Below are 11,962 nucleotides of genomic sequence, written 5' to 3'. Positions count from 1 at the left end.
GTAGAAGTTGTAGTAACGTACTCAGAATTTATATATTTTTTCTGGAGTAAAGGGGCCCCTGACTGCCCAGGGGCCTGGGGCTATAGCCCCACCTAGCCCTATAGTTAATCCGGTTCTGTCTTCATGCACGGCAAAAAACAAATATCGTAGGTAAATGCTGGTAAGAGTGTAATGTAACATGTAATATAATATGTATTATTTATTATAATATGTAATGTTATATGTTAATTAACCCTTGAACGGTATCGTGACTTTTAGTACAATAATGGTATTCACACGCTTCCTAGGCTTGTACGCCTTAATTATGAATATTTCAAGACAACAAATGTTTTTTTTTAACATTTTTTTATTTCCGTTTATTTTTTGAAATGAATATTTTAAAAGATTTGATCAGTTTTTTTAAACGATTTCAACACTGAAAAAATAGTTTAGCTGTCCCACCTAATAGTTTAGCTAGAATTCGACTTCCAAGAAAATATATCTGTGTCACCTAGATTTGTACCTGTTTCAGCTAAATTTTCCATCTAGAAATAATCTAGATAAATTAGCTAGATAATTTTTAGATGGCTAATTTAGGTAAAACAGCAAGAAGTCTAGATGACAACTATCTTTTCTTGGGTGTCGAAATCTAGCCAAACGGTTAGCTGAGACAGCTAAACCATTTTTTTCAGTGAAGGTTCTAATAACTACTCCCGAAAAAACGCTATCTTTGTGAATGATGTATGCGATTATGGAAAAAGATATTGATGTACGATTTGTTAGACTTAATGAATGCATTTTTGAAATAGATTTTTAAACAAATTTATTCATTTTATACACTTTTTATACACAAAACCGTTAGTCAAACGCAACGCCACGAATAGTACGTAGGTCCCGGCTTGTTGAAAAAATCTCGAAACTGGGAAATTTGAAATAGAAAAATCAAAAAGTTTTCGGTTAAGTATGGCAGTGGCTATGTCCCCTATTAATCTTGTTAAGAAACGTACAAAAAGAAGAAAATGGCGGTCAAAAGAAAAATCGTGTTTTTCCCACCGTTTTTCGTAAAAAAAAGATAGTAAAAGTTAAAATTTTATAATAAATTTTATAGGAGACATAGCCATTGTCATACTTAACCTAAAACTTTTTTATTTTTCAATTTCAGAAGGCCCAGTTCCGAGATCTTTTCAACAAGCTGGGACCTACGTATTTTTCGAGGCGTTGCGTTTGACTGACGTTGTTATCTATAAAAACTGTATAAAATGAGTAAAAAATTGTTTTTAATATTTTTAAGAGTGCATTTAGAAAGCTCAATGAATCCTACTTCAATATTTTTATCAACTATCTCATAAAAATTTACAAAGATGGCGTTTTTTTCGGGGGGAAGTTACTATAATGACCCCTTACAAAATTTAAAAGGAGTTTTATTGGTTGATTTTAAGTGTTTTTTTTTACCGGATTTCAATATATATCAAAATTAGAAACATTTTTATAATGTTTCTATAAATTGCAAAGAATTTCACAAGAATTAAGGTTTGAAAGATTTTCCTTCAATTTCAAAAAATTCAAAAGGATTTTACAGGTTTCTAAGACTTGGGGATATCGAAACAGATTTCAAGGGATTTCAGAGGATTCCCAATATTTAAAAATATTAAAAATGTTTTTAAAGGAATTTTATGAGATTTATGAGGATTTTAGTGATATAATTAATTAATATAATTTAGTAATATAATTTTTAATAATTAAATAATTTTTATTAAAAAATAGGATTATCTAAAGAAAGAACATTCACTATGATTTTCGTCGGGAAAAATAAAAAAATTCTGAACATCGTAAACTTTCGAAGTTTAATCGTCCTCAAAATGTCGCAAATTATATGATTTCTAATTGGATTCATTTTTTAATCATTTAAAATTTTACAAAGCATGATAAACAAACAAAGGGTAAAAAAAAGCTAAAACACCACTGGCTTGGTCTTGGAAATATCTAAATACGCTTTTTTTCAAACAGTTTTTTAACAATTACGTTATTTTTTCCGGGTTTGCAGTTTTTAAAAGAAATATATTAATTGAACACAAACGTTGAGTGTTTTATGAAAATTAGCATGTGAACACATCTAAGAGGCTTTTCTGTTTGTTTAGAAAAATAGTTATAAAAAAATGTTGTTAATATTTTTTAACTATTTAAAACAATTTCTCAACTTATGCAAGCATACTTTGCTAAAGCTGAATCGTTAGACTCAAAGTCATTTTCCGCAAACTTGGAATCTTACAAAACAATGTTGTCAACAATTTTTTTACGTCATTCAACATAAGCATACATTTGTGTGTCCTCATATCTGGATTTCAAACTTTTGAAATTAATTATAAGCAAACTGGTCGTTCGATGGAAAAAAATTCAAAAATTTTTTTTATATTCAAAAAGCATCTTACAGATGTTGGTATGCTGATTTTCATTATATACTTAAAGTTGCTGTACAAATAATATATTTGTTTAAAACAATTGCAGAACTTCAAAAATATTTATTTAAAAAAAATGGATTGAAGAAACACATTTAGATACTTCCGAGACGTATCTAAGGGTGTTTTCGGTTTTTCGATCGGACGCTTAGTTTGTTTATAACTAATTACAAAAGTTGAAAATTTCTATATATATATGGGGTGACGAAAATGTACGTTTTTGTTGAATGACGTTGGAAAATTGTTAACAACATTGTTTCGCCAATTTGCCAGTAGCTCACAAAAATTTCTCTACAAAAATCTCTTTCTCATAAAACTAATTCGTATGCATGTAGGAGTGTTTTTTAATCACAAAAATAATGAAGTAGTAAGTAATTACCATTGTTATTTTTGGCAGTTTCACCTAAAAAATTGAATTTTAAATCAAAATAGCTTGAGACTGAGTTTGTTATGAAAAAATAATAACACTACATGCCAAGATTTTATAATTAGTATGATACATTTTTTCTAAAAATATGTATCAATACACTTGTATTAATACTTGTTATTAAATTTAGAGTCTCAACTTATTCTCAAGTTATTTATATAGGAAAAAACATTTTCTTATACGTGAGTCTACCAAAATATCTGTAGCAATTCTAGTAATTAAAGGAATTTAAAAGTCTGCAAACCTTAAATTCAAATATTTGTTTACACCAACTGTTTCTAAGAATGTTTATTGTTAACTTTTGAAATATTTTTTCGACAAGCAGTCATTTTTACAAGTATTAAAAACCCTTTCAGTGCGTAAAATTATTTTACTCGCATGAAAGGATAAGGATGTTGAATATTTTTATAAGAATTTGAATTGTTATATTTTATTAAATATTATAAAGAATATATTATTTTGTGGAATATATGCAGTAATTCCGATGACCAAGGAGAATCCAAATCTGAACAAATTCTCATCAATATTTTGCTACAAAAACTGTTTTTAACCACGAATATGTTATTGTTAATTTTCCAATTATTTTTGTCATTAACTGTCGATTAGTTTTTTATTCTTAAAAAAGATAATATTGATTTCTTTTACAATACAGTTTTTAAGGAACAATTTATATCGGAATACTCCTTAAAAATAATTTTGAGCATGTTAAAAGATTTAAAAAATTTGATTATTTTCATATCCACAAATAATGAGTGAAAGTGATAATTAAAAATTAAAAGTACTTCAAAATATTATTTTTCAATTTTTCTTCAATATTAAAGCAATCCTTAGTTACCATTTTTTGATGCCCGAACATAATTGTTAATGTCATAAACAAATTAAATAAACAAACGCATATCCTAGCCATTTTGCGCTCTAAAAATCTTGTTCCATTAACAAAATTGATACGAAATTGACTAAAAAATAAATATTATTTACAATTCGTTCCTATTTTAGAATAATTGTTAATCGTTTAAATAAATTTGATGATCGAATACAAATTTTGCTCGATGTTCAAACGGTAGATTGTTTTTAACGGATCAATTTTAAATTGCTTAGAAAATTGTTCGTTTATGATACCTTATTAACCAAAAATAATTCTTTATCAAAAAAATGTGTAAAAAAATTTACAGCTTGAATGCTTGTTAACAAAAGGAATTGTGTTTTTTACGACATCGACTGCTAGTCAGTGACTCAAGGAGGGTCCTTATTTATTAGTAGACTTTGTCAGATGACTTGGTTAAAAATAAGATGCTTTGTTAAAAATTCATTTTATTAGTTTGAACTTTATGTCTTTGGTTGTAAATGGAAATATTTTGTTACAAAAATTCGCTTTTTTGTTACAAATTAATTTTTTTAGCTAAAAATTCAGGTATTCGATTATTAATTGAAAACGGACCGCTTTTAGTTGAAAACTTAACTGTTTTGTTGAAAATCAGGTCTGTTGTTAAAAATTCCTATTAATTCGTTAAAAAGAAAGAGGATAAAAATTTGGCTATCGTTAAGGTCAATAAAAAAATAAAATTTGTGAAACTAAATTAAAGTTATAAAAGTTTGGTTAATAATTATTCTGTTTTGGTTGAGGTTTATACTATTTTTTTGAAAATTCGTCTTTTTCATTAGACAATTCATCTCGGTTGGTAGAAATGTTTTCTTTTTTGATTAACATTTTTAAGGGTAGGTTAAAAATTAGTCTGGTTTAGTTAAAGATTCATTTTTTTTGGATACATTTTTTTGTTGGTTAAATTTAACTGTTTTTTTATTTAAAATTAAAATCTTCCTTCTTTGAAATATCAACTATTATATTTTTCGATGAGAATTAATTTGTCTGGATTAAAGATTCAACTACTTTGTTGAAAATTTAATTATTTTGTTAGAAATTCAACTACTTTGTTGAGGTTTTATTTATTTTGTTTAAAATTTAACTGTTTTGTTGAACATTCGTCCTCTAAGATTGAAAATTCAACTGCCTTCTAAAGAATTCGTATTTTTTTTTGTTAAAAAATGTAACTACTTGATTGTAAATGCAACTGTTTATTCGATAATAATATTTTTTATTTTAACGTTTTGGCTAAAAATCGATTATTTGGCTACACATGTTATTAATTTTGTAAAATTTAATGATTTTGTTGAAAATGCATTTTTTGTTTTTTTTTGTCTCCTTTTTGCTCGAAAATAAACTGCTTTGTTGAAAATTTTTCCTTTTGGTTTAAAAATTCAACTTTTTTCTATAAAAAATTCAAACTTTTTTGGTAGAAATGTTATTCGTTAGAAATTAAAATATTTTCTAAAACATAATCTTTTTGGCTTGAAGATTCGACTATTTGGGTAAAAATGCAACTGGTTGTGGTTAAAGTTAATTCTTTCTTGTTTAAAAATTCCACCATTTGATTGAAAATTCAACTATTTGATAGAAAATGCAAATGTTTCGGCCAAAATCAATTCGGTTGTTTCTTGAAAATTGAACTATTTGGTTGAAAACGCATCTCTTTTGTTAGAAGATTAAGCTATTTGGTTTAAAGTTCAATTAGCTTGTAGAAAATTCAATATGTATTGATTTGAAATCTTAATCTTTTCATATTGAATGCAATATTTTACCTTTATATTAATCTTATTAAAACTTTTTTTCCATTATCTTCGTGACAAAACACCCTATTTCCCCTGATTTCAGAGCATTTATGGCTGCGGAATCTGCTAAAATATACGTTCTTATATATTTCGTGCGTTATATTGAAATCAAAGAAAAAATGTTGACCTGATATAAAATTTAACAAATTGGTTTCAATATCTTCTGAATATTATTTGTGAAGAGTGTTTTCACTGATATCGTGATTTTTCAAATTAATATAAGTATTTAAAAAAATCGGGATCTCTTATAAAAAAAAAATTAAAAGAAAAAAGTTCAAAAATCGGCTCAAATCTCTTTAAAATTCAATTAATTTTCATGTACAAAAAAGTTCAAGTCTGATCAAAATTGTAATCTCTAGACTAACTTGTCCAGAAAAATCATTTTGCCCCACTGTGCATCGTGAAGCTTGGTAACATGGTTTGGCTCAAGTGATCCCAAAACGCGCAGACCTTAGTCACTAGCGCCACTCTCGGTCGTCGTCTCAACTCCTCGCTGGGAGGGATGGAAGCTCACGAGGGCTTGCGAGAGGGTAAGAGAGACCGAGAGCAATACACTAAGTTGGAGAACAACAGTGACACGACACTAGAGAGGGACCGAATCCAATAATCAAGCCACCAGTCAGAGAGAGAGGGCAACCTTCGAGAGAGAAGCCAACTGAGATCAAGCGAGAGAGCTTGCGTCTACGTCAGGAAAAGCTCCGAGCTTATTGGTCCCGGTCCATTGTTGCGTATTGATTGCTGCGGAGCGGTGGTATGGTCGTCGGGACACTTGGTTGTCGTCGTAGTCGTCCTCGGTGATGATCGGCGCGGCGGTGGCATCAAGTCGAATTGCGAATGGGTAACGGAAACGCGTAGTCGTCATTCACAGCTCGCGTCGTTCTCGCACCTCTGCCCGGGACAAACACTTTGACGCATTTCTTGGTGCCAGTGCGGATTATCGGGGTGAGGTAGCCGCAAGTGCATGTTCTCCGGAAGTGTCACCCGGAAATAGGAACCAGGACTAAGCCACCGTAGCTCCTGAGTAGCTGGCCCGCAGAATTGTGTGGCTCTCAGAATAGGGTGACTATAAGAATTGGGTTACTATGAGAATCGAGTGACTGTCAGCGAGTGAGACGTCAACGAGAGTAGAGGTCACCAAGGAGGGTAGGAAGGTGCCAAGAGGGTGGCAAGGGATAAGGGATCAGGAAGTGTCGAAACTGAATCAAATGAGGATAATGTGACCGAAGCCTGAAGTGACAGAAATGCAGAGTGAAGAAAAGGAGTGTTAGAAGAAGTCAGGTGGTATTTTTTGATCGGGAAGCATCTCGCCAGTCAAGGCCGTGGATCCGGCAACATTATGAAGCGCATCAAGAGCAGACTGCTGGCTGGTCAGTGGGGACGGTGAATGTATGACCCGGGGGCAGCCAGCAGAGATCTGCTGCCGGGATGACGTATGACGAGACGACTGAGCAGCCCCCGGTAGACGACTGCCTCAAGGTTCGGAAATGGTGGTGTTTCGTCCTCTCGAGCATCTTCACCTTCCTCGCGGGGCTGCTCATCGTCCTGCTCTGGAGGGCTTTCGCCTTCCTCTGCTGCCGAAAGGAGCCAGAGGTTGCTCCAAATGACCCCAAGCAAAAGGAGCAGAAGGCGGCCCGCCAGAACAAAGAGTTCGAGGGTACTTTTATGACCGAGGCCAAAGACTGGGCCGGCGAGCTCATTTCCGGACAAACCACCACTGGACGTATTCTTGTGAGTTTCAATTTTCAACATCTTTCAATATGTTAATTATGAAATAATAACTTAATGGAGAGCGCACGCTTCTTGGCTAACGGCTTGGAATGGAGGTGATAGTCGAACTTGACCGCAGAAGATTTTGTTCTGTTTTAGTAGCGAGAGAAGATCTTATAGTCTTATGTTCATCAGCAAGGTCTATTGCTGATGAAAAATTGTTGTTTCACGATTTTACGGATTTCTGTGTGTACATTTTCATGGGGTAGGCTGAAACTTAGTGCAGTAGGGACAGAAGTGTCCAATTAAAAATATTGGGCATCTCTTTTTATGATAAGCATAAGTTCTTCTTAATTTGCAAAAACACTTTCGGCAAAAATTTAATTTGCATGAATTACAGTAATAACAATTGCCGTGTTCTTATGGTTCAGGAAGTCAAATTTTGCTTCTAAAAGTAAAAAAATCAATTTTTTGTCTGCACAAGGGCAATTTAACAGAGATACTTTAAATCTTGTAAAAAAATCGGAATTATTTTGCTCAGTAATTTATGCCATAGCCCTCAGATTCATTTCACCTATACCTACATTTTCCTATAAAGATTTAATTTTTAAATATTTTGTAAAAGTTTTCCAAATTAAAATGACAAGCGAAAACTAGAAATAATATAACTTATTAATTTGTTTGACAAACTAAATATTTCTCCTGAAAATTAAAATGTATATTTCATCTAAACTGTTTTTCATAAACAGAATGTCACATGTTTTTTTAGAATGTAGTTGCGTTCGTTTCCATTCTGATGACATGATTTAGGTTTTCAATATTATTTATATTTTTAAATTCTAATCTTTAAATCCTCATTTCTTTGGAATTCTCTACTGGAAAAAACCTAATTTCTTCCAGTAAGGAGTTAGTCACCTGTTCCAAACATGTTACCAATATTGCCGTGGCAACTCTCCAAATGTCCCTCATTTGGCTTTTCCAGTGGAGTAGCTTTATCATGATATTAAATTTCGGATAGAATCACTTTTACGTTAAATTATGAAATCAGTAGAAGGGAATGGAAAAATAAATTTTTTAAATATATTTTATTTACAAATTTCGCTGAATTTATTATTTATCATACCTTTTCTTTTTGTTCCTTTTATAAACATTTTTTATGAACAAGCGAAAAAATATTTTAAATATTAAGTTTGGAGGTCTTCTATAAAAAAATTGGAAAACACTGAAAATAATTAGCACATGCAAATGTTGGCAACAGTTACGTAATTTTTGCTCATATCTCTTCAATCACGATATTATCAAATTTGAGTTAAAATACAAAATCATTGGCACAAATTTGGAAGATTATTAATTATATAAATTTGAATTAAATAGATCATTATTGCATTGTTCCTGCATTTAATGTATTGTAAACAAATTTTTATTATTCTTACAAGGTACGAATTCATGTTTAATTTATCGATATTACAGCATTTTAATTAAGAAATAATAAAACAAAACCTGATAGATCCATTCTTTTTAAAAATAGAGATAATTATTGTTTCTTAATGTTTGAAATATCATCTATTCGATTATCAAACTTAAGCTGGTTAACCAATATTGTTCAAAATGGTTTTAACGAATATTCATAAAATAAAATGAATTAAAAAAAAATTATTTTTAATTTTTAGAATTTGAAATATAAAACCTCCGACAAATCGTTTTAATGGTACTATGAAGTTAACAAAAATAAAACATTCGAACAGTAAGTATTTTTGACTGGAAAATTTTCTGAGATTTGGATGTAAAGATTTTTAATTTCCAAATTAGATGTTTACGGCTTCAAAATTGCAGAGACAAAAAATTTCGAGTCATAAAACTGACGAAAACAAAAAAACTTGAATGAGAAATTCTTTCTTTTATGTTATCTTCTTAGCATGACAGGTTTTTGAGATAATTAAACTATAACTTGAACAGTAACAGATTTTTCTATATTTTTGGTACAGTTGAAAAAACGGACGATTTCATAATTCGAAAATTTAAAATCTTCTAAAAATTTTACAGCCGGAAATTGTTTAATTCGTCAGCTTTAAATGTTGAAAAATGTTAAATTCGAAAACGTTTTCAAAATTGGATAGAGCCTCGCAGACATTTTTGCAGGAATTCATGTTACTGTTGCCATAATCGAATTGAAAATATTATTATTAAAATTTCTGGAAGTTCTGCAATTATTGATCAGCATTTTTCCTACTGAGCACTAATACTTTTTCACTGTATCCATCATTTATGACCGACATATATATCATACGTTCGTGCTGGGTTCACTTGGCCGGAAAAAGACCTCTCTCAGTTTCCAAGGACCCATAAACATTGTGAGAAAGTTTTTGATGCTTTATAGACATTTCAAATAGGTTGAATTCTGCCCTGAATACGGATTTCTATCTAAACTTTACCCACTTTCCTGATTACTCAATTTATGCTAAAAAATTGGGATTTTTTTATTAAAATGACTTTTGGTAGGTCCTGAGTTACATAAAAAGTTATATAAAACCCGTTTTATTTTATTGACGACGGATAATGTAATTATAAATTATTATCAAATTTAGAATATTTTCAATAATCTGTAGTATTGAAAACAAACTCTGAAAAATAAATTAAGTGATAGAAAAGAAAGGTCGACGGAAGGAATGAAAACAACTTTCTTGCTAAATTATCAGTACATGCCTATACTAATTTTCATATATTTTTTCGTGATTATAGAAAACTAATTATATAAAATCATTATATAGAAAACGATTGTAGAATAAGCGGCATCGGAATAAATAATACAGATATCTTAAAGAAATAACTGTAAAAATTAGGAAACTTTAAAGGAACGATTTATTTTAAATTGCAACAAATAAACTTTGCACAGAAAAAATCTGTACATTTTATTTCTATCTTTAAAGAGTTTTAATGTGTTAAAATCCATTCAAATCTTTAAAATCTGTTAAAAAATCATTAGAAATCCTTTGAAATCTTTGAAATAGTTAGAAATATATTGAAATAATTCAAACTTCCTTAAAAATAAAATAAGTTAAATTTATTTTTTGAAGCACTCTATAAATCCCCTGTTGAAAATTCCTGGAGGTCCTATAAAAACCCTTAAATCTTGCAAATTCTTATAAATTCCTGAAAATCTTTGAACCCTTTCAACATTCTTTGACAACCTTTAGAATTTCTGAGCTCACATGAAATTAATTAAAATCCTTTAAAATAACTTAAGATCTTTAAAATCCTTCAAAATTGTTTTAATTCTCTGTCATCTCTTAAAATCGTTTAAATCCACAGAAGAACCTTAAAATTAAATTTATGTTTTTCTCTAATTTTCTATAGAAATCCAATGAAATATTCATTATTTAATTATTTAATGGATATTTTAAGTTCAACAATTTGGATGCCGTTTTTTTTCTTTATTCACTGCAAATTTTCTCTTTCTTGAAAAATCGCCTTTTGTTAAAAATGTTAATATAAATTCTTTAAAATATTTTGAGGTTCTGTAGAATCCCTAATACTTGTGAAGTTCTTCGAAACCGATGGAAATCTCTGGGTTGAAATTTTTTTTCGTTGAAATGGTTGAAATCCGTAGAATTCCCTTAAAATAAAATAAAATTTATTCCCTAAAGTTCTTGAAAAATCTCTTAAAATCCTTCAAAATTTTTTGAATTCTTGAGAAATAGTAAGATTTATTTAAATATGTAGAAAACATTTGAAATCCCTTAAATATAAATTAAACTAAACTTATTTTCCTTTAAATCTGGTGAAATTCCTTAAAATCCCTTAAATTTTCAGAATCGCTAGGAATTCCATGAATCTTAATTTATTTCATAAATTCTTCTACAAATATTTTAAAATCTAGTCTTACATTTTTTTTAATCCTATCCAATTCTTTGAAAATTCTTGAAAATTTTCAAATCTCTTCAAATTCTGTGTGACAAAATAATCGGAGGTCTTATGAAATGGCTCAACTCTTCTAAAGTTCTTTAAAATGCCTTGGAATCTTTGGAAATCCTAAAAATACTTTTACATCGTTTAACGTAAATTAAAATCCTTTGAAAGTTTGTAATATCTTTGAAAATCATTATAATCAATTTTTGTAAGTAGAAATCATTTGAAAACTCCTAAATATGAGTTAAATAAAACTTATTCTTTCCAATTCTTTGAAAAATACTGTTCAAATCCCTGAAAAACTTTTAAATTCCTTGAAAACTATTAATATTTGGAGAATTAGTAAAGTTCTTGATATTTTTTAAAATCCCTTGAAAAAAGTTTCTTAAAATCCATTTTTGGAATCTATTAGAATAACTTGGACGCCTTATAACATTTCTAAAGTTATGTAGAATCGTTCGAGATTCCCTAAAATCTTTGTAAATCACATGAAATTTTTTGAAATTCCTTAAAATTTTGTGTATCCCTTAAAATTCTTTGCAATCTTTTGAAATATTTTAAAATCCATTAAAATCTAGTAAGTTTCTTCAAATCTCTTATAATCGTTGAAAAACGTAGAAATCCCTTGAAGTAATTTAAAAGCCCACATTAAGTAAATAAATAAATCACTATTTTCTGGTGTCTTCAATTTTTGCATTTGTTTTTTGAAAATATTTACAATATTTATTCCTATACTGAGTTTTTTATAAAGATTTTCTATAATGATTTTTCTAGAATCGCGAAAGAATAATAATAAATGTATTATAGAAAAATCATGTTA

At 29.4% G+C, this 11,962-nt stretch overlaps 1 protein-coding gene across 6 annotated transcripts in view; it reads left to right on the top strand.

Moving 5' to 3' along the window:
* Positions 1–6,203: 6,203 nt before the first annotated feature.
* The window catches only part of LOC117171182 (calcium-activated potassium channel slowpoke), a 294,278-nt gene continuing 288,519 nt past the window's right edge, over positions 6,204–11,962 (top strand). For 2 of the 6 annotated variants that reach the window (XM_033358252.1, XM_033358250.1), the window contains exon 1: positions 6,205–7,257. In XM_033358252.1, the coding sequence (XP_033214143.1) occupies positions 6,955–7,257 (303 nt within the window). In that variant the 5' untranslated portion in view covers positions 6,205–6,954. Of the gene's footprint in view, positions 7,258–11,962 lie in introns of all 6 variants that reach the window. The other 4 variants (XM_033358249.1, XM_033358251.1, XM_033358248.1 and 1 more) reach the window with 3 other exon arrangements.

The sequence above is a fragment of the Belonocnema kinseyi genome, chromosome 4 (assembly GCF_010883055.1).
Source record: "Belonocnema kinseyi isolate 2016_QV_RU_SX_M_011 chromosome 4, B_treatae_v1, whole genome shotgun sequence".
NCBI lineage: Eukaryota > Metazoa > Arthropoda > Insecta > Hymenoptera > Cynipidae > Belonocnema > Belonocnema kinseyi.
This window is presented reverse-complemented; position numbering and strand designations above follow the sequence as displayed.